This window comes from Asparagus officinalis, chromosome 8 (genome assembly GCF_001876935.1).
Source record: "Asparagus officinalis chromosome 8, Aspof.V1, whole genome shotgun sequence".
Classification (NCBI taxonomy): Eukaryota; Viridiplantae; Streptophyta; class Magnoliopsida; order Asparagales; family Asparagaceae; genus Asparagus; species Asparagus officinalis.
In genome coordinates this window covers 32821381-32845026 of record NC_033801.1, presented here as the reverse complement: position 1 = coordinate 32845026, position 23646 = coordinate 32821381, and the positions used below count along the sequence as shown (strand labels likewise).

The window sequence follows — 23646 nt, the reverse complement described above, 5'->3', positions numbered from 1 at the left end:
AAACTCTCAATGGTTGATCCAGTATGAGTTTTAGGGGGGATGTTAAGGAATATTTGATTATATATTTGTTTCTATACGTAGATTATCACATTCCTTATAAGTACAACATATTCAATTATGCTGGAACTATTCCATTGTTTCATACAATAATTATCTATGTAACTTGTATATAATCGGGTTAGCAAAGGAACACAACCCACCCCTCTTTCTCGATTATTGTTCCTCAATTATGAAATATATTTCATACTAATTTTTCCAGTGATGTTTTTTATTTTTTTGAATAAACTTTTTGCTAATTAACTTTTTTGGTTAATGCTCATTTATAAACAATTTCATTATTAACTTTGTTTGGTAAACTTTTCCTAATTAATCTTTTCTGATAAAGTTTATTAGAAAAATATTATAATAAAAATTAACCAAAAACTTAATAAAGAGAAAGTTAACCAAAAATCAATCTGAAAAAGTATAACCACGCAAAAGTTTATCCGAAACAATAATTAGAAAAGGTTAAACAAAAAACAGTTTGTCAAAAAATAATTAACCAGAAAAAGATAAATCATAAAAAAGTAAATGAAAAAACTCAATTAGAAGAAACTTATTAAGGAAAAAATTACCTTGAAAAAAATTTAATGAGAAACAAAGTTAACCAAAGGGTAAATTTCACAGAACTCCCCTTAAGTTTGGGTATTTCTCAGGTAATCCCGTTAACTTTCAAAGTGTCACAAAAACCTCTTAAATTTTCTAATTCATAAGAAAACCTTTTCAACTTTAAAAGTTTTCAAAAAAAAAAAAAACCCCTAACTGCGTTAGCTTGTAGGGTTTCCTGACAAAATTTAAAGGGAAATTTGTGACATTTTAAAAGTTTAGGGGGTTAGGGGATAATCTCAGAAATGCCCAAACTTAACGGGGTTATTTTGAGAGTTTTGTGACAAATTTTTACGGAATTTCCTGACATTTTGAGAGTTAAGGATCTTATGTGAAAAATGCCCAAACTTAGGGGGTTTTAAAGTATACCCTTAACCAAGAAGAAAGATTCTGGGGAGATTTGACCATTTGATTGTGCGTAAAAGGAAAAAAACAAAGCAAAACATGTTTGAGTGGTACTTGATCACGCATGAGGGCGTGGAATTTGAATCTGTCAAAACTAAATTCAAAGACGCCTAATATAGTTTATGTAGGCTATTTTTGACCTTCATCCAGAGAAGGCTATTTTTGACCTTCATCCAGAGAAGGCTAAATTCAAAGGGCGTGGAATTTCCTTTCTCCCCTGAGGAAATTAAGTAGGCTATTTTTGACCTTCATCCAGAGAAGGCTCCTGGGCCTGATGGCTTACCAATTCTCTTCTTTCGCAGATTCTGGTCATCCATTCAACATGAATGTATTGATTTCTACCAATCCCTTTTTATTGATGCCTAACCTCTCCATAATATCAATTACTCGTTCATATGCCTTGTTCCAGAAAAGGATGGAGCAGACAGCCCTAAAGATTTCAGACCGATTAGTCTGTTCAACAGTTCTGTGAAAATTTTCTCAAAAATCCTAGCTAATAGATTAAAGCCCATCTTTCCCTCCCTTATTGATCACTCCCAGACTGCTTTCCAGAGTGACAAAGTCAGCGGTAGATTCCATTCTCCTTGCCAACGAGATGATTAACCATTGCTCCTCGAGTAAAAAAGAAATATGTGCTATCAAAGTGGAGTGGATTTCTATAAAGCTTTTGACTGTGTCAACTGGTCTTTCCTCTTTTCCCTTCTTGCTACCAAAGGTTTTAGCCCCAGATGGTGCAATTGGATATCTCATATCTTGTCTTCTTCTAAATCTGTAGTGTTGGCTAATGGATCTCCCACAAAATTCTTCAAATGTCATAGAGGTCTTAAACAGGGTGATCCCCTTTCCCCTATGATTTTCCTCCTTATTGCAGATGTCCTTTCCAAAAAGTTAACGACCAGTGCTTCTTCAGGGGACTTCTCTGAGCTCAATCTCAAGGGAGAGCTAAATAATATCAGAACTCTCCAATTTGTTGATGATACTATCATATTCTCCAAAGCAACAACAAGTGATATCTTCAATCTCAAGGTTGTTCTTCTTATCTTTGTAAGCATCTCTGGTCTCAATATCAACAACTCCAAGTCCAGCCTATGTTACCTTGGCAGAACCCCAAACAAAGTCTCTCAATTAGCTGATATTCTCAATTGTCCTGTTGGCTCTCTTCCCTTCTCTTACATTGGTCTTCCTCTTAAAAGAGGCTCTCTCTCTAGGCGTGAGTGGCAACTGCTTCTTGATTCCTTCTCAAAAAAATTCGCCCTATGGAAAAATAAAAATCTCTCTATTGGGAGGGAGACTCACCCTGATCAACTCTGTCCTCTCCTCCCTTCCCTTATACTACATGTCTTTCTTTAAGTTGCCATCGGGTATCATCAAAGAGATTGACAAAATTAGGAGAAACTTCCTGTGGGGAGGTAAACAGCAGGCATCTAACACTAAATGTTTGGTCAGATAGGGTTTTGTCTGCAGACCTAAGAGGGAAGGAGGTTTAGGGGTTGTCAATCTCCATGTTTTTAACCAAGTCCTCCTTTCAAAGTGGTTATGGTAAATTTTTGATAGGGACTCTTTCATCAGCAGAGTCTTCTTCTCTCTTTATTCAGTTAATAACTCTAACCTATTTTCTAACCCTCCTATGTGTTCTGCCTCTAAATTCATCATGGATCTATGTTCTTTTCAATCCATCTTCTTTAGTCATGCTTGCTGGATTTTAGGTGATGGTCTCACATGCAACTTCTGGAATGATAGATGGACAAGGGATAATTCCCTCAGTAGCTTGTTTCCAAGCGCTCATCTTCTAGCCTTCTCCCGCATATGTTCTGTCCGTTCTCAAGGTTTATTACATCATAACTTCTGGAGGTGGCAACCTATTCTTAGAAGAGGAAGCACTGATGAGGATAAATCTGACATAGCAAACCTCCTTTCTTTCATTCAAGGCTTTCAGCCGAATGTTTCTCCTCTTCAAGATTCTTTGCGGTGGCCATACAATCCAGGTATGTTCTCCGTCAAATCTTTCTATTCTATCCTCATTAGTGGGGGCTTCCACTCTTCCCTTTTCAAATTTATCTGGAACTCTCCAACTCCGGCCAAAGTGAAGGCTTTCTTCTAGATTTTTAGCAAAGAAAAGACTTCATACTAAAGATAACTTAGCTAAGAAAAGGTGGACTGGTAATCTTAACTGCCCTCTTTGCAATCAGGTACTTGAAACTCAGGCTCACCTCTTCTTCTCCTGTTCTACTTCTAGAGCTACCTGGTCTATCCTTCTCCCCCAAGTCACTTTTGCCTATTGGCCCCAGGATGCGGTTTCACTTATAACCTTGAAGGATAACTTTTTGAGCAGCTAAAATATCAAAATTTTGTGGAGGGTTCTTCTTCCTACTTTTTGTTGGTGTACTTGGAGCTGTAGAAATCAACTTATTTTTGAGGATAAAGCAGTGAACCCTCAACTGATTGCTTCTAATGTTTCTAGATTTATGTTGTTCTAAACATGTGCTATGAGTACCAAAAAAGCTTAGAGACGGCACAAGGCGGCAATTGATCTTGGTTTGAACAATCTGGCCAGTGGGGGAGAGGAGGATATAGCAGGGGATAACTTCGTGGAGGGTAGCTGAGGGCGGCTCTCCTTCCCTGCCCTCTCTATTGTGCAGGATTTCTTTTGTCTTTTTGGCTCCATTAATAGGCTCTTGTTTACATCAACTTTGTTTTCATTGTATTCAGTTTTTAGGTTCAGTGATATTTTGGGTTTTTTCTGGGAGTTTCTGATATCGTGGAAGCTATTGGTGAGTGGGTGACGACAAGGCCCGCTCCTCACTCCTTATATCCTCATCTGATCTCTTTTCACTTCCAAATTTTTTAAGTTTGTAACAGCTACATATTTTCCTCTTTTATATATATTCACTAGTCGTGAACACCGTGCAAAGCACAGTATTTAATTTTTTTTCTTGCTACAATTATCCCGGTTTTTTAATGCTACGGTAATTTTTTGAATCGCTACAGTTTCCTCCTCTGCTATAGTTTAAAATACTGCGGTATTCCCGTGTGTCACACTATTTTTTTAAAAAAGTGCGACAATAGCCAATAACCTGTTTGCTACAGTGATAACACTATAGTAAATGCTATTGTAGCATTACTGTAGCATGAACAGTTATTCTTTTGATCCTCCTATTTGTATAAAGGAATAGATATATACGGGCTAAATCTCAATTGCCTAGAAGCTTGGATATTGACAACGTCACCTTGAAGTAGATCCTGCAAGGAACTCAGGTTGACCCGTTACGAAATTGAAAGTCACGACTCGTAATGCGAAATAATCTCAAGTTTCTCTAGAAGGTGGTGCTCTAAGCTGCAAACAATTCTCTCACATAGTCACAAGCTCACCTTTGACCAGAAAATTTCTACATTGCGGATCTTTTTAATGTTTCGGTCATAGTTTTCCTTTTTCGTTTTCCAAATAAAGACGATGTAAATAATGATTTGTTCATGATTTTATGCCGTGTGACGGCATTAGGAACTTTGATTGTTGGAGACGGCGTTAGAAACTTGGGTTATTTTTTCGTTTTAAGAAAACCCCTTAACTTTAGAGGGTAGGGATGAATAAAATATTTGTATTCATCTCTGTTATGGTGTTTTCAATCAGAGCATCTCCAACAGTATCTCCAAAATTTTCTCCAAAATGGGGAAGCAAAAGTCATATTCTCACACTAATTTTTACACCAACTCCAACAGCTTCCCCATTTTGAAGAATCCATTTTTTTCCTCTAAAAATTTGGAGAATGCTGCAGATTTGGGGAAGCTTTCCTATTTTTTCCCCTCCATCCCTATTTTGGGGAATGAGATGGAGAATCTGTTGGGCAAAAAAACTAACTAAATTCTCCAAAAGTAAGAAATGAGGAATCTGTTGGAGATGCTCTCACCTAAGTGTAACTATTTGCTAACAACAGACGGGTGTACTCTGTGTACTCCTGCATTGTAAGGATCATAAATTTCGAAACTAGTTAAAAAAATTCGGTATTTTAAAATATTTAATTATTATTTTTAAAGGAGTATTTATATTTTTCTCGAATTTCTATAATTTTTTATGATTTAAAGTCTAAGTTTGATATTTATTTAAATGATATTAATATTTATAAATTAATTTTGTACGGTAAAATTTTTTAGAATTTATTTGTCGTGTTATTGATACTATTACGTATCATTTGGAATAATACGTTATATTATTATTACTATTACATATTATTTTGTATAATACGTGGTATTATTAATTATGTATTATTTATGTCGCGGCTGACCAGAGGCAAAAATCGGTTGACCGAAGGAAATTTCGGTCGACCGAAAAATGTCTTCGGTATACCGACCGAAAAATTCGGTCGACCGCGAGCAGCTAAGGAAATTTGGTAAAGCACGCAGAGACTCATCGGTCGACCGGCACGGTCGACCGATTGAAGATTGAAAATTCGGTCGACCGTACCGGTCGACCGACGACACTCTGGAAACATACTGAAGAAAGGTCACCGGATCGGTCGACCGGACCGGTCGACCGATTTCTGATATTTTCTGAAATCTGATTTTTGACCAACTTGAAATATTTACAAAATATTTATTTGACCTCTGAAAATTCTGAAACTTTGTAAAATATTTTTAATACTAAAAACAAACTGCTTGGAAAGAGAATTTTGCAGATAGGTACTCATACTTGTGAAAAATAGTATTTTGTGAAAAAACGCTTAAAAGCACAAGTCTAAAAACGTGTGTGTGATTCCCAATAGCTTCAAGTAAACTCAGTAACTCTTTGCCTACATTCTAGCACTAGAGAGAAAAACAAAAGAAAGCTAATATCCTCATATAGAGAGCAATATACTTGAGCTTTGATATAGCTTGAATCGGATGAAGCTTTTGATCGAATTTGTCATTCTTGAAATAACGTTGCTTCATCTCTTGGCCTCCTCTTCCTTTGGATATCTTCGTTGTAGCATATATTCCATCCATCCTCCATTTATGGCACTAACGAGCTTGACAAATGAGTTTACTACATATACACTCAATAAGCCATTAGTACCGATAATGGTGGTTGTAAGAACATCATCAAAACATAAGGGCTAACATTGTTAACTTAATTTTTATCTCTTATGAATTTATTACGTATACATGTTGATTAGTTTGTGCTGATATGATATTAATTGTGTGGTTGTTGATAATAGTACGGTGAATATATTTTGTGAAACAATGCTATTAATGATGAATAAGTATGTCAAAAAAATAGTTTATGGTTATTTTCGTGTTGTTTGAAAGGAAGAATATATTTATACAATATTTTTTAGAATTATTTATAATGAGGAAAATATTTTAAAAGGAATTATTTTGAGAAAATAATTTATTTTGGATAAGGAGTTTTTTGAATAATTGTTAAGATTAAAAGAATTTTATTTTAAGAAAAAGAGTATTTTAGATTATTTTATAAAATATCATAGAAATCATTTATTTATTTTAAGAAAAAGAGTATTTTAGATTATTTTATAAAATATCATAGAAATCATTTATAAAATTAAAAAATATTACTATTCATAAATAATAATAAAATATATTTTAAGAATATTATTTTAGAATTTTTATAATGAGAGATAATTTTAAAGGAAATTATTCTTGGAATTAATAACTGAGATAATTTTAAAGGAAATTATTCTTGGAATTAATAACTGAGATTTTGATTTTCGTGTGCAAAACATCTGTTAATGGTAGTTTCATCTTGCATTGTTAATAGTAGCTTTACTCTCGTATGTTTCTTGCTTGTGATCACGACTCATGTTCACACTTCTTGACATTGACACTTAGCGTAATTACATTTATTATTTCATGTTGAGAATCATGAGAAGTACATGACTATAGTGACATGTATGACACAGTTAGGATCTAGAACTTCATATGTAGTTGACCTGAAATTACAAGAATTGGGGTGAGAAGTCTTGGTCCATGTGAGTGGTTGGGATTGTTGATGTATTTTTCAGGCTCACGCCGGTGAAGTTTATGTAGTTACTGGGGTGGGTCTGAGGAGTTAAGATATTTGTGATTGTGGTTGTATTCCGGGCTCGCGCCGGTGAAGTTTGTGTAGTCACCGGGGTAGGTCTGAGGAGTTTAGATATTTGTGATTGTGGTTGTATTTTTCGGGCTCGCGCTAGTGAAGTTTATGTAGTCACCGATGTGGGTTTGAGGAGTTTGGATATTTGTAATTTGCGATCAGTCAGTTACCCGAGGATATGAGTTCGACCTTATGTGAGATTTTTTACTAGAGTTTGTGTGTAGTCCTCTGACTGAGTTTGTGTAGAGATATTGGATGCACGTAGAGGATTTGTGAACAGTCAGTTATCCGATGATATGAGCGTTGACTCTGTGTGTGTTGTGAACCAGTGACCTGTTATAGGATGACTAGTTACATGACATTGTTACTTAAGGTGATTATGGATTCTTATGAGAGGTAGACCAGTTGTATTTCTTTTCACACATAGATCGGGAATAATATTTAATTATCTATAATTTGAGACATATGGTATATACATGAGGGTTTCCTTCACATAGATCGGGAATAATATTTAATTATCTATAATTTGAGACATATGGTATATACATGAGGGTTTCCTTGTTTGGATTATTTAATTTGAGACATATGGTATATACATGAGGGTTTCCTTGTTTGGATTATTTCACTCGACGTACTACATCTCATGTTATAGATTTTTAAGTATTAATCTCATATAGTTGTATGACATTATTACTTGGATGAGTATTATGATTGCTACCTGCATGACCTTGTCACCCGATTGATTTTTTTTGGATTCTTTGATTATTATATACTATTGGTGGATTTCATCTAGTTTTTAGTTTTCTAGCTGCATGTTTCTATTTATTATTACTGTTTTTGCCTTGGTCATTCGACCGTTTTACTTCTCCTATGCAGGATCTTACCATGTGCCATGCACGCTAACGTACACCTATTTTCTCTGGTGTACGTCAGATATAGGAGACGGACAATCTCAGTTCGTAATCGTACAGGAGCCAGAGGATTCTCAGCAGGTGTGTCTTGCAGACAGAACAGAAGAAGAAGCCAAGACTTAGTTATTGGTCCTAGATGTTTTGTAGTTCTTTCTTTTCCATTGATCAATAGAATTTTGTATATCTTCAGTATTCATTTGTTCAGATTTTATATAAGGATATGTTTGACCCGTATTTTATGTCCCGCATGTTATCCCATTTGTGATATGATATTTTTATTTTGAGTTTGTCTATTATATTCTTGTTATCTGTAATCGGGGACCTATGCTTTTGCATTGTATTTATTTCTAGACGCTTAGCGTATTAGGTTGAAAAAAAATGTTTATTTTTATTTACTCTCCTTAATCTAATATATCGTGGGCTTGTTCACGTTCTGATTCCTGGGTATTTTGGGAAGCGGGCGTGACATGCATACAATGCCCAATCAAATAGGTGGTCGAGGCCAACCAAGGTTCCGACCTAGCCGACTCATTGGGTCGACATTCCCTCATGTCGACTCGAAAGGCAGTACTTGTCGCCCCTTTTATCAAAGACGACTCACAGCGAGTTCAGTCGACCAACTATCTACTCGACACCTCCCAAAGGTGACTTGAAAGGCGTTACTTCTCGACCAAGCTAAAGGACTTTGGCCTCGAGATCCCCCCATCGACAACGTCAACATCACGGTTAATGCATGACAGGCACATCATACCTCTAGCCCCGATAGCTTTCATGACTCATCGGACCATATAGGCACCTTCATTCTTCCGGTCACTTCTCATTCAATGCTAGGGTGATCTCTCCTCCAGTCACCAGCCGACACCTGTAAACTAGGAGCTGACTCAGCTGCCAGTACATGCTCATTTACCGCCCTACTGAACTCAACCAAAATGATCATTCTACCCTTCTTCTATCAGTATAAGAATCGATACTATTCCAGATACCAAGTTAACTAAACCTAACTTTTTCCATTAACTAATTTGGAAGAACTAATTTTACATTAGCTAAAACTACCTTTGGCTAGAGCAAAGGGTTCTGGATTCTGATCCAAACTCTCTGATCTGCAAATTATATTGTACACACAAGAACTCTCACAGTTCTTTACGTTCCCCACTCAAGCTCACCAGCTGACTTGATCGTCGAAGAACCAGTCCTTGTCCTCTCACGTGTTTCTACTTGTGCAGACTTTTCAGTCACTCAGAACTAGATATAAAGCCAGGAAAGAAATTGACCCCTCATCAATCTCATCAAACTACAACCTTATCCAACCACGGATACAACTGCCTGTTTGATTATAGCCATCAACAGTTCAGCACCCATCGTGGGGCCCTCTTTCTTTTTTGAAAATACATGTCTGGTACCGAGTATGGCCGGATTCATTTCGCCCTATAGAACCACGCCCGAGCTATATTACTCGAGCCCAGCTCGAGGAAACAGCTCAAAAGCTTTATCAGCCTCTCCAAGAGCAATTCACTACTCTCACTAGCGAACCTCTCAGCCGACTTCTGCGGCCACAGCGAGCTACTTCATCTCTCCCTCCACTCTCTAGAGACCAGCAGTCGAAGACTCATACCTCTAGAGCACAATGAATAGTCCCACCTCGGACTTCTCATGCTGCTGCCAAGCAGCTAGGGATCGCGTCGAGCATGTGTCCCCACCACCACATCGATTGGATCACACTGACGAGTCTCTAAAACATCATCACCATCATCAGAAGACCACCTGTGAGAGTCCTGGCCCTGGTTACTTTGAAACCACACTAGGGGAGTGGTCTCTAAGACTCTCCTCCATCACAATGCCTTTTCGACTCCCTCGGCTACCATAGGAGCCTATGGATACGACCATGTGTACAGACCAGTTGCAGACACCATCGGGGGAACACCCCTCTCTCAGATGACATTATGAATTCTCCATGTGAGAAGTTCAAGATGGCTCACGTGGAGAAGTATAAAGGTGAGGAAGACCCTTCCGAGCATATTCAGAACTATTATGATGTGATGAGCATGCTCCAAGCATCAGAGGTGGTTATCTGTTGATGCTTTCACATCAATATTTTAGGGAATGCCAAGCTCTGGTAGAACGCTCTTGAGAAGAAGTCCATCAATAGTTTTTAACAACTCAACCGGAAGTTCATCCATCACTTCTTGGTTAACACCAAACAGAAGTTGCCCTCTCATGTGTTGATTCAGATGAGGCAAGGGCCTAGAGAGATCCTTCGAACTTACTTCAAAATGTTCCAAGCGAAGAGGCTGGAGGTCAACGAGCTAGGGAGTGAAGTCGCTATGTTCCACTCGTGGCTGGCTTGCATAGTAATGTGTTGACCGACTCGCTTGCCAAGAAGCCAATCGCTAACTATGAGCAGTTGATGGCCAAAGCCCATGGATATATGGACATGGAGGATGTCCGAGCCTACAAGGCAATAGCCAGGGCCACAGAGACCTCTACAGCTATAGCTCCAGTAGCACCAGCAATACCAACTACCCCATCAACTCCAGCAATAGCACCAACGATGGCACCGACACCATAGTCGGTTAGAGGGCCCCCTACGAACCAGGAGTGGCCAAGAGACCCTCCAAGAATTGACTCCTAAAAATGTGGCAGAGCTTCACCTTCACCGAGGTAGTGTTTGATTTGAAGCGCTGAGATCGACCAAGCGAAATCAGAACTCTTCTCGAGATCAAGACCAAGCCTGATCTCAAGGAACGGTGGAATCGGGCTTCAGATCCTTCGAATAGCTCCTTCTTTATGCTGGAGTTCGTCGGGATCTCGCTAACCCTCGCTGAAATTCGTGCTCCTTTGACTCCTCAATCCAGCAGCACCTCCTCCTCTTGATAATTAATTCCCCCACTGAAAGGAGGCCCTAGGCCTGTATTTATAGGGCTCCGGATGCAGGTTTGTGGATAAAAATGAGTAATTTGGCCTTATCTTCAGTCAATACGTTTGTAGATGATATCAAGTCAATTGGGAACCTCTGGAACCGAAAAGATCTCGAGAAAACCATTAAAACTATCGAAAAACACGTCAGCGGGATGTCAAAAACAGGTGGGGGGGCGGGTCGTGCTGACCCGGGCGGGTCGGCTTTGACGCGACCCGCCTGAATCTCGCCGGTTCGGCCATGTCGAGCCCGCCGACCCGTAGGGTCGCCTTGGTCGACCCGCGACCACGGGTCGGCGAGGACGACCAGCACAACCAGCGGGCCAGCAAGGCCGACCGATACTGTCGGGTCGGTTATCGCGCCGACCGCGCTGGTAGTGCGGGATCGTTTCGGCCACGCCCGCAGTCAGGTGGCGGTTCCGAAGCTTGACACTTTCTTTTGGTTTTCCAACTCTTCCAGGACTTATATTTTCCACCGTTTTGCGTGCTTGACCGTCATGTTTACTTGTACGATTTTGTTGTGAGACTGACCGTCAAATGCGCATTGGTTGACTTGTGCGTGTTGGTTGACATGCACGTGTTGACCGACACGCACGAACTGATTGACGCGCGCGTGCCACTTGGTTCGTCGTTTTGCTTCATACGCTTGTCGACGACGGATAATCCTCTTAGACTCGGATAACAACGTTCATTGTCTTTTCTCCGTCTCGAGCTGTGTACGGATACCTATAGGTATTTTTAGACGCCTACAGATACCCCCTCCAAAGCATTTCAGACTCATTCTTTTATAGAAGAGTCTGGAATGCTTTGGATAAGATAAGCCATCTCTGCAATTTCGTAGGGTGACCTTTAACTACCTCAATTCTTAACTTCTTCAGCCTTCAATCTATTTATTGTTTCGTCGAATAGATGAAGTTCTTTTGGTGTTGCGTTTATCGTCTGACCGTTGTCGAAATTTTAAATTAAGATTGTTGTGTAAGTTTCCGAACTTATCTCATGTCATTGAGTTGACTTTGAACTGATCATCTCTGTCAGGAATTCATATCTGATTGTAATTGAAATCATTGGAGTCATCTTTTGCCTTATTTTGGTGAAATTGCTGATGCGTTGACCGGCATCGATCTTTACTATAACGCGTTGACCGGTGCTAACATAGTTTATACTCGTATGTTTGCTGGAGTCTACACAGTTTAAGCTCTTAAGGCATTGGAGCGTGGCAGTCCTAAATATTAGGCTGTAGGACCAACTATTAAAGCTAATTCATCTGCATGTGTGGATCTTATTCCGAATTTGTTGGATGCTCAAGTCACGAGACCAACTAATGAAGCTGATACGTCAGTGACTTGCATTTATAGAATTTTTGACAAATTCTCAGCCATCAACGGGTTTGATGAGCCTTTACCGACTACCGTTTGAGTCGGGCTAGCACGCGGATTGTTTAAGTCCGTCCCGCATGTGACGTTATGCTAAAAGAGTTAACTCTTTTAGTGCTACAATATTGAATACGTAGACTTCGTCCTTCTCACGTGAAAAGACTAAACAGCGACGTGTATTAGGCGTAGACTTTAAGGTTTTGGCAAACCCTCAGCCTTCAACGGGTTTGATGTGCCTTTACCGATTACCGTTTGAATCAGGCTTGCATGTGGATTGTTTAAGTCCGTTTCACATGTGACGTTGTGCTAAGAGAGTTAACTCTCTTAGTGCTACGATATTGAATACATAGACTTCGTCTTTCTTACAGGAATAGACTACCCGGCAACACGTGTTAGGCGCTGACTTATCCGTACTTAGGCTTCGAGATAAAATTCCTCGTGCGTGTGAAGCACGGATTTTGGCGTTATGAATAACAACCTGCCACAATATCGAATATGTGGGCTTTTGTTCTTTTTACGGTTAAGAACTAACCGGCAATGCGTGTTAGGCATTGACTTATCCCTGCTTAGGATTCGGGATAAAATTCCCCGTACGTGTGAAGCACGGATTTTGGTGTTATGAATAACAACCTGCCACAATGTCGAATATGTGGGCTTTTGTTCTTTTTATGATTAAGAACTAACCGGCAACGCGTGTTAGGCATTGACTTATCCCTACTTAGGTTTTGGGATAAAATTCCTCGTACGTGTGAAGCACGGATTTTGGTGTTATGAATAACAACCTGCCACAATACCGAATATGTAGGCTTTTGTTCTTTTTATGGTTAAGAACTAACCGACAATGTATGTTAGGCATTGACTTATTCCTACTTAGGCTTCGGGATAAAATTCCCCATGTATAAAAGGCATGGATTTTTGTTGCTACGATGCTGAATACGTAGACTCGGTCGTTTTTACGGGAGCGAACCACCCAGCAACGCGGGTTAAGTGTTGACTTATCCCTACTTAGGCTTCAGGATAAAATACCCCAGACTGGATTCTGGTGTCTTGTTCAATCGGTGAAAGACCAAACCGGTAACGCGTGTTAGGCGTTGACTTATCCCTACTCAGGATTCAGGATAAAATTCCCCGTGCCTTTGAGGCACGGATTTTAGGAGTTGAAAAAGTAGTGTCTTCTCTTGGGGCAAAGACGAACCCGAAACGGGAGAGGAAGAATTTTATATTCTATCTCCCAAAGCTAAAGAGAGAGAATTTTATATTCTATCTCCAGTCATAAAAGGAAACTCAAAGTGGGATCCCCACTTCAAGAATCTAGAAAGGTGAAACTAAGAGTGGGATCTCCACTCCGAGAATCAAAAAGATTCGGATAATCCTAACTGTCGGAAGGTTTGATTATCGAACTAAAGATGAATTTCTCGTTTATCGAGAGTGAATTATAGTTTTGGTCCTTACTGTAGGAAGGTTTGACCAAGCGGGAGTTTGAGGTGACCCTAACTGTAAGAAGGTTTGATCACTCGATTTGAAAGTGGACCTCTCGTTCATTGGAGGAATCGAGAGGGGATTTTGGTTTTGACCCTAACTGTAGGAAGGTTTAACCAAATGGGAGGTTTGAGACGATCCTAACTGTAGGAAGATTTGATCGCTCGATTTATGGACCTCTTGTTCATTGAAGGAATCGAGAGGGGATTTTGATTGTGGTCCTAACTGTAGGAAGGTTTGACCAAGTGAACAGTGAGAGTGGGAGTACAAATTACAGTAGGAGTGTTGACTTATACAAATCACTCAGTAGGGGTTCTTAGTGTCAAGTGATAAGGACTTAACACGAAGGGGTTTGACAATTCGTCAAAGATTGACAGATGATAATTCCAAGCATTATATCCGGACTCTAACCATGAAAGTGTTGAGTGCATGAACATAGCAGAAGTTTGAATGAATTAAACCGGAAAGAATTTCAGTGATCCCACCGTCGGTTAGTCTAATCGATGGGGGATTTTTGTGGTGGAAGACTATGAGTCGTCGAACACCAATGGAAGTTTTGTGAGAGAAGATTGATCCAACGAACACTACAACAGAAAAGCTAATCCGCGAGGAACAATTTTGTCGTTGAAAGTCGAGATTTCCTCGTCGTAGTGTGCTGGCGAGGAAAAAACTTTGGTCACCATTTCCTCGCGATAGGGTGGTCAAAAAAAGTTTCTGCGAGGAATATTATAATTTCTCGCGAAATCATTTTGGCGATGAATACATTCTTTTCTCGTTGTTACTCTTTAGCCTCGATATTTTTCTTCTCCTAATCTCATACCTTTTTCATCGCTAAACTACAGATTCATCGCCAATGATACGTGAATAATATTTAATTTATATATAATAAAAGTTCTAAAAAAAACTATTTTTGTCGTTGTAAGCATCTTTCAGCGAGGAAACTGTTCCTCACCAAAGGTAAATCTTTAACGAGGAAATTAATTTTCTTCATTATATGTATCTTTTTCTCGTGGAAACAGTTCCTCAGTAAAGGAACTCAAAGACGAGGACATTTAAATTTGTCGTTGTAGGTTGTACCTCATATTCCTCGCCAAAGAAATTCAATTACGAAGAAATTTACATTTGTCGATATAGGTTATATGATCTATAACGAGGAAAATTACTTTTGCCATTCTAGGTTGTTTCACTATAGCGAGGAAATATGTTTTTATCGACGTAAGCAATATACTCTATAATGAGGAAATTTTACTTTCATCGACGTAAATATATAGCGAGAAAACTTATAATAAGAAAATTTTATTTCATCAATAATAATGCTATTACGAGAAAAATGCTCAAAATATAAATAATTGTCATCAATTGTCACCACAGTACATCAAAACAATTAAAATAAATAAAACAAGCAAGTTTCTACCATAAGTAACAATGCTAGCCTAAAAAAATAACAAATGCAACAAGATCAAATAAATATTTCTCCAAGTTTAAGTTCACTAAGAATACTAAGCTGATGGATGTTGCCTGGAAAAATTAGTCGTAAACTCCTCAAACTTTTTGGCTTGCTCCTCCAATCTTTGGATTGCCTCATTTCGCGCATCGATCTTTTGTTGTTGAGTTTCTACAAGTTGTTGGGTCTCTTGAAGCTGTTCTTACAACTCTTTATTCTTTTAGACATTTCATTCATTGAAGAACGAGAGAACCTTAATGGTGATGGTCTAGGACCAAAACCACAACCCTTAATGTAGCCTGATTTGACTGAAAACTTTTGCACAAATTTCCTCCTCTGTCATTGTTCGAGTTCCATCAGGTTGAGCGGTATCTGCTCGCATCTTTATCATTTGATCCTATAAATAAAAAAATATATCTAGTTCAATTATATGCAACTTCTCAATAATCAATATAATCCTCTTTAGAACAGTAATATCAGCTTCACCTATATTCTTAAAATATTATAAAACCATGTATCATTGCCACATTACTTACCCATTTTTCTTTGCTCCCAAGTCCCATCATTTTTTTGTGCTTCTATACTTTGTTTCAAAACGATCAATTGAACCTTACATCTCTCCAGTCTGTGCTGCCTATTGCATTCAAACAAATTTTCTTTTTCAGCATATATATATGTAGACAATTAAGTTACAAATTTATAAGCAAAACTAAAAAGTATCTTACAATTTGTTTTTGGTGTGACATAAATGATTTTGACCCAGCTTTATGGTGATATGTCAACTTTGACCTATTAAGAACATTCTTCTCTGAGCGAATCTAAAATTATTAAGACATACAATTAGAAAGAGGTAAATGAAAAAAGAAAAAATGTAATGCGTGGAGAAAAATAAAAAAAGATATTATACCTTAAACTTTTCACTAGAAAAATGAGTGCAAAGAAACTCCCATTCTTCCTAAGTCTTGATAGCTTCATGTTATGATTACATATCTCTGGACCCAAGGGAGAGACATGTCAAATTCAAACTTATTCTGCACAGGTATAATTTTATGTCAAACTAAATATAACAAATCAAAGCAAACCAATATAATGCCTATAGCAAAACAAATCACTAACTTGGGTTCTTTTGATCAAGTTCTCCACATCTGCTTTTTCAATCTTCTTCCATTTTTTCCACATTCAGTGGGACGTAGTTTTGAATTGTGTAACCAATTTCATTTGCAAACATCTCAGCATAAGGGCCCGTAAGTCTGCCATTTTCTTCAGTCAAAGTCACAGGTATTTTAGAATTCAATTGGGAGAACACCTTATCTGCATTCACTCCTCTTTTCTTCCCTCGCACCTTTTTGGTTGTACCTTTGACATAATTTTTAATAAGAAAATAACACATACGTATGTTTAATTCTCAAAATATATGTATATAATGTTTTGTATACCTGAAGGAGGCTCCTGATTAATATCTGACATCACATTATCATCTCGCTCTTCAGCTATGGTGTTTACCACTGGCTGATCAGTGTAAATCACAAATACCCACTTTGTACCTCGTAAATCGAGAAGTGTTAGTGCTTTTAAATAATTTGAGACTTAATAAGTGCTACTAAAAGTATAGATGGGAGAGGTTATTACCCGCAATTTGCTCAATCATCAAATAAATCCATCAAATAATCTGCCAGTAGTACAAAACACAGAATCTTTAACATTACCCAAAAATCATCAGTTTCATTCATTTCAAACTAATTGATTGAAAATAACTTCAAAATGAAGCAGCATTAAATAGCAAGTGCCAGCAGAAACAATGTTACCTGTCAACATCCTTTTCACTATATAAGCACTTCCTGCTGCATGGATGCTTACCAGTTTTCAATACTAGAACTGATCAGACCACAAAAAAGATAATAAAAAAACGGCCAGACCATAAGCAAACACGCTGAGGTACTACTCTATCTACGTCCGCGTTTTGTTGCCTTTAGCGCTTCCTTCGCGGAGCCAGTTTTGAGGGATCGTTTCTTCGAAACTGCCTGAATTTCCTCCTTCGTTCCACTCGATCCTTTAGTCTTGGAAAGTGCAGCGGCACAATCTGCAAGTTTGTCGGTTTTAGGTGATTCTCCCTCAATCGCCTTTATAATGCGTACCTGACGTGATGTAAGAAAGGAATATGTTAGGGTATGGAACATCATTAATGACATACAACTACTTACACAAACGACTGACTGAAGTTCGACCGGGGAAGTTACTAATGTCTTGTGTGTCCGTTGCAAACGGTGAGCTAACGTTTGATACATTTGAACTCGGGTTTATCTATGACTCAGGTAATCCTTCTATGAATCAAGCAACATTCAGAGTTCAAAAGATGTTTGTTATGAGAAAGCAAAAGCTCGGATAAAGGGTATTGAAGATGTCCTGAGATTTGTGAAGGTCATTATGATGGATGATCACTATAATATTACTACATGATCAAATTGATTTTGGAGATCCACCAGCCATCTCATCAAGGGGAAAAAGAGATCTTTACTATGAACATCCATAAGGTGGTCAAAATAAGTTTATTTCAGTAGAATAAAGGCAACATGTTGAGCTCCATGCAAAGTGATTAAAACATATACAACTATTTGAGGAAAACACACGACCTGGGATTGAAACATCACATATGACAATTGATATGAACTTATGATCACCATGTACATCAGTTATATGTACGGAGGCCCATGAATTCTGCTAATTGTCATTACTGGACTAGATTTCTCTCCCTAAATTTCAATATTTCAATACATTGTCGTTTCATAGTACTTATGGATAGTTTTAGAACCAAAATACATAACTATAGACTATCAATACAATTAATCTACAGGAACAAAAAGTCAAAACAAAATCAAGTAACCCGTGAACAAAAGAATCTGCACTACGAAAAATAACTATTTGATGCAAACGACTAAAATCATAACGGAAGGTTGCACATCATGGAGAGTAAGGTTTACCATAGTAGGCACTAAGCACTTAAAAAAAGTGAAATTCAATATTACCTTAAATCTTGTCGGCTCGCTTAGTTCAAATACTAAGACATCCCTATCTTCTAAATTATGATCTATTGCAAAGCCTCTCCATCCACCACTAAGACCATTCTTCCTCCCAAGGTACAGGACATCATGTTCCTTACCCTTCTTATCTTCTAGAATCACTCTCAGCTCATTAGGAGAAAAGTTTTCTTTGCAAAACTTTGTCGGAAGTCCCTTAATGATAATAAAATACAAACACTTCAGGAACAAGTGACATTGATTTCACTTGATAGCTCGAGACTCAATTTAGTGGTAGGAGTGATTTTTAACTTACAAGCCAAAAACCACCAGATACATGTGATCGAACCATAGGCTTAATGAATGAAGGATAGTGGGACGTTAAATCTCTCTGAAATTCCTCTGCTCTCTTTAATGCAGCAATCTTTTGATCTTCAGAAAATAAAAACTTAGGAACACAAAGCTCACCTTTACCCAGGTCATCCTCCAGCTCATGAACTACAAATGCTCTTCCAATGACTGCATTAGGGCCAGCCAATGAAATCTAAATACACATGAAGAATTGTGAATAGGAACAAAAGAAAATCAGCAAGATTAAAACATAAATCAAGATAGCGTAATATCCGTCATAAAAAATTATAACATAAATCTTCCTACATTTGTTGGCCACTGTTAACATGAAATACCATCTGGACAGCACATGATTCCAACATTACACTTTCTGCATATTCCTCATATCCATGTCCTGCAGTTACTATATTTTCATCGTGCCACATATGCATCAAACTTAACATTTCTTCAAACAAACAATAAAGATATGCTCAACACTGTAATTCAACTATTTGTAAAATTATCTGCATTGCGGCACATCTATCAGCTGTAGGCATATAAAATTGCTTATAGGTCCCTTAGCACAGCTCGGCACAAACCGACGAACCAACGAGGCGACGAGATCGACGAATCACACGCAAGCAACGGAATACATCCGTTCGCGTGTGGGATCAAGCCAAGTGTTCGAAGAGTCAACGAGTCATCCAACCAAGGGGAAACTCGGACGAATCACGATCAAATCAAGATCAGTTTCGGACTCGAACTCAGAAGCGGATTTACTGCCAAATCAGGAATCCAATTTACTGCCAAATCAGATCATCAAATCAGAGTCTCAGGTCAACCGAAACACGGACAAACGAGACATTTCATCAATAATAATGCTATTACAAGAAAAAAGCTCAAAATATAAATAATTGTCATCAATTGTCACCACAGTACATCAAAACAATTAAAATAAATAAAGCAATCAAGTTTCTACCATAAGTAACAATGCTAGTCTAAAGCAATAACAAATGCAACACGATCAAAGAAACATTTCTCCAAGTTAAGTTCACTAAGAATACTAAGCTGATGGATGTTGCCTGGAAAAATTAGCCATAAACTCCTCAAACTTTTTGGCTTGCTCCTCCAATCTTTGGATTACCTCATTTTGCGCATCGATCTTCTGTTGTTGAGTTCCTACAAGTTGTTGGGTCTCTTGAAGCTGTTCTTGCAACTCTTTATTCTTTTCAGACATTTCACTCATCGAAGAACGAGAGAACCTTAATGGTGGTGGTCTAGGGCCAAAACCACAGCCCTTAATGTAGCCTGATTTGACTTTGAGAACTTTTGCACAAATTTCCTCATCTGTCATTGTTCGAGTTCCATCAGGTTGAGTGGTATCTGCTCACATCTTTATCATTTGATCCTATCAGTAAAAATATATATATATCCAGTTCAATCATATGCAACTTCTTAATTACAACCTAATCAATATAATCCTCTTTAGAACAGTAATATCAGTTTCACCTATATTCTTAAAATATTATAAAAGCATGCATCATTGACACGTTACTTACCCATTTTTCCTTTGCTCCCAAGTCCCATCCTTTTTTTGTACTTCTATACTCTGTTTCAAAACGATCAATTGCACATTGCATCTCTCCAGTCTGTGTTGCCTATTGCATTCAACCATGTTTTCATTTTTAGCATATATATATGTACACAATTAAGTTACAAATTTATAAGCAAAACTAAAAAGTGTCTTACAATTTGCTCTTGGTGTGACATAAATGATTTTGACCCAGCTTTGTGGTGATATGTCAACTTTGACCTATTAAGAACATTCTTCTCTGAGCGAATCTAAAATTATTAAGACATACAATTAGAAAGAAGTAAATGAAAAAAGAAAAAATGTAATGCGTGGAGAAAAATAAAAAAGATATTGTACCTTAAACTTTTCACTAGAAAAATGAGTGCAAAGAAACTCCCATTCTTCCTGAGTCTTGACAGCTTCATGTTTGTTTTGAATTGCCTCCTCAATTGTTGAAAACTGCTCAAAATGTTTCTTTAACTTATAGCAAAAAATTACAATATACGGTCTGACATGTTGTAATTACATATCTCTGGACCCAAGGGAGCGACATATCAAATTCAAATTTATTCTGCACAGGTATAATTTTATGTCAAACTAAATATAACAAATCAAAGCAAACCAATATAATGCCTATAGCAAAACAAATCACTAACTTGGGTTCTTTTGATCAAGTTCTCCACATCTGCTTTTTCAATCTTCTTCCATTTTTTCCACATTCAGTGGGACGTAGTTTTGAATTGTGTAACCAATTTCATTTGCAAACATCTCAGCATAAGGGCCCGTAAGTCTGCCATTTTCTTCAGTCAAAGTCACAGGTATTTTAGAATTCAATTGGGAGAACACCTTATCTGCATTCACTCCTCTTTTCTTCCCTCGCACCTTTTTGGTTGTACCTTTGACATAATTTTTAATAAGAAAATAACACATACGTATGTTTAATTCTCAAAATATATGTATATAATGTTTTGTATACCTGAAGGAGGCTCTTGATTAATATCTGATATCACATTATCATCTTGCTCTTCAGCTATGGTGTTTACCACTGGCTGATTAGTGTAAATCACAAATACCCACTTTGTACCTCGTAAATCGAGAAGTGTTAGTGCTTTTAAATAATTTGAGACTTAATAAGTGCTACTAAAAGTATAGATGGGAGAGGTTATTACCCGCAATTTGCTCAATCATCAAATAAATCCATCAAATAATCTGCCAGTAGTACAAAACACAGAATCTTTAACATTACCCAAAAATCATCAGTTTCATTCATTTCAAACTAATTGATTGAAAATAACTTCAAAATGAAGCAGCATTAAATAGCAAGTGCCAGCAGAAATAGTGTTACATGTCAACATCCTTTTCACTATATAAGCACTTCCTGCTGCATGGATGCTTACCAGTTTTCAATACTAGAACTGATCAGACCACAAAAAAGATAATAAAAAAACGGCCAGACCATAAGCAAACACGCTGAGGTACTACTCTATCTACGTCCGCGTTTTTTTGCCTTTAGTGCTTCCTTCGCGGAGCCAGTTTTGAGGGATCGTTTCTTCGAAACTGCCTGAATTTCCTCCTTCGTTCCACTCGATCCTTTAGTCTTGGAAAGTGCAGCGGCACAATCTGCAAGTTTGGCGGTTTTAGGTGATTCTCCCTCAATCGCCTTTATAATGCGTACCTGACGTGATGTAAGAAAGGAATATGTTAGGGTATGGAACATCATTAATGACATACAACTACTTACACAAACGACTGACTGAAGTTCGACCGGGGAAGTTACTAATGTCTTGTGTGTCTGTTGCAAACGGTGAGCTAACGTTTGATACATTTGAACTCGGGTTTATCTATGTCTCAGGTAACCCTTCTATAAATCAAGCAACATTCAGAGTTCAAAAGATATTTGTTATGAGAAAGCAAAAGCTCGGATAAAGGGTATTGAAGATGTCCTGAGATTTGTGAAGGTCATTATGATGGATGATCACTATAATATTACTACATGATCAAATTGATTTTGGAGATCCACCAGCCATCTCATCAAGGGGAAAAAGAGATCTTTACTATGAACATCCATAAGGTGGTCAAAATAAGTTTATTTCAGTAGAATAAAGGCAACATGTTGAGCTCCATGCAAAGTGATTAAAACATATACAACTATTTGAGGAAAACACACGACCTGGGATTGAAACATCACATATGACAATTGATATGAACTTATGATCACCATGTACATCAGTTATATGTACGGAGGCCAATGAATTCTGCTAATTGTCATTACTGGACTAGATTTCTCTCCCTAAATTTCAATATTTCAATACATTGTCGTTTCATAGTACTTATGGATAGTTTTAGAACCAAAATACATGACTATAGACTATCAATACAATTAATCTACAGGAACAAAAGTCAAAACAAAATCAAGTAACCCGTGAACAAAAGAATCTGCACTACGAAAAATAACTATTTGATGCAAACGACTAAAATCATAACGGAAGGTTGCACATCATGGAGAGTAAGGTTTACCATAGTAGGCACTAGGCACTTAAAAAAAGTGAAATTCAATATTACCTTAAATCTTGTCGGCTCGCTTAGTTCAAATACTAAGACATCCTCATCTTCTAAATTATGATCTATTGCAAAGCCTCTCCATCCACCACTAAGACCATTCTTCCTCCCAAGGTACAGAACATCATGTTCCTTACCCTTCTTATCTTCTAGAATCACTCTCAGCTCATTAGGAGAAAAGTTTTCTTTGCAAAACTTTGTCGGAAGTCCCTTAATGATAATAAAATACAAACACTTAAGGAACAAGTGACATTGATTTCACTTGATAGCTCGAGACTCAATTTAGTGGTAGGAGGGATTTTTAACTTACAAGCCAAAAACCACCAGATACATGTGATCGAACCATAGGCTTAATGAATGAAGGATAGTGGGATGTTAAATCTCTTTGAAGTTCCTCTGCTCTCTTTAATGCAACAATCTTTTGATCTTCAGAAAATAAAAACTTAGGAACACAAAGCTCACCTTTACCCAAGTCATCCTCCAGCTCATGAACTACAAATGCTCTTCCAATGACTGCATTAGGGCCAGCCAATGAAATCTAAATACACATGAAGAATTATGAATAGGAACAAAAGAAAATCAGCAAGATTAAAACATAAATCAAGATAGCGTAATATCCGTCATATAAAATTACAACATAAATCTTCCTACATATGTTGGCCACTGTTAACATGAAATACCATCTGGAGAGCACATGATTCCAACATTACACTTTCTGCATATTCCTCAGATCCATGTCCTGCAGTTACTATATTTTCATCGTGCCACATATGCATCAAACTTAACATTTCTTCAAACAAACAATAAAGATATGCTCAACACTGTAATTCAACTATTTGTAAAATTATCTGCATTGCGGCACATCTATCAGCTGTAGGCATATAAAATTGCTTATAGGTCCCTTAGCACAGCTCGGCACAAACCGACGAACCAACG

General features: G+C 37.7%; 2 protein-coding genes across 2 annotated transcripts in view; both read right to left on the bottom strand.

Annotated features, from left to right (window-relative positions):
• Positions 15524-23114, bottom strand: LOC109821100. Its single transcript, XM_020387296.1, has 9 exons — positions 23021-23114; positions 22714-22920; positions 21659-21826; positions 21128-21200; positions 20869-21047; positions 20509-20631; positions 20328-20420; positions 20138-20236; positions 15524-15631 (listed from the first exon to the last, which is right to left on the bottom strand). Exons 1-9 carry the CDS (start codon positions 23054-23056, stop codon positions 15524-15526), a joined length of 1086 nt encoding a protein of 361 aa, XP_020242885.1. The 5' UTR covers positions 23057-23114.
• Positions 17036-23646, bottom strand: part of LOC109822832 (B3 domain-containing protein Os05g0481400-like) — a 10146-nt gene continuing 3535 nt past the window's right edge. The window contains exons 2-4 of the mRNA XM_020389090.1: positions 18565-18767; positions 18258-18464; positions 17036-17369 (exon numbers count right to left, since the gene is read on the bottom strand). Of these exons, the coding sequence (XP_020244679.1) occupies positions 17178-17369; positions 18258-18464; positions 18565-18600 (435 nt within the window). The 5' untranslated portion in view covers positions 18601-18767 and the 3' untranslated portion in view covers positions 17036-17177. The remainder of the gene's footprint in view (positions 17370-18257; positions 18465-18564; positions 18768-23646) is intronic.

Coding starts and splice junctions, on each gene's coding strand:
- LOC109821100 (XM_020387296.1), bottom strand. CDS start 23,056: ATGGTTCGATCACATGTATCTGGTGGTTTTTGGCTT. Junction 21,827..22,713: donor GCGAGCCGACAAGATTTAAG/GTAATATTGAAT, acceptor ACATCACGTCAG/GTACGCATTATAAAGGCGAT. Junction 21,201..21,658: donor CCGCGAAGGAAGCACTAAAG/GCAAAAAAACGC, acceptor TACACTAATCAG/CCAGTGGTAAACACCATAGC.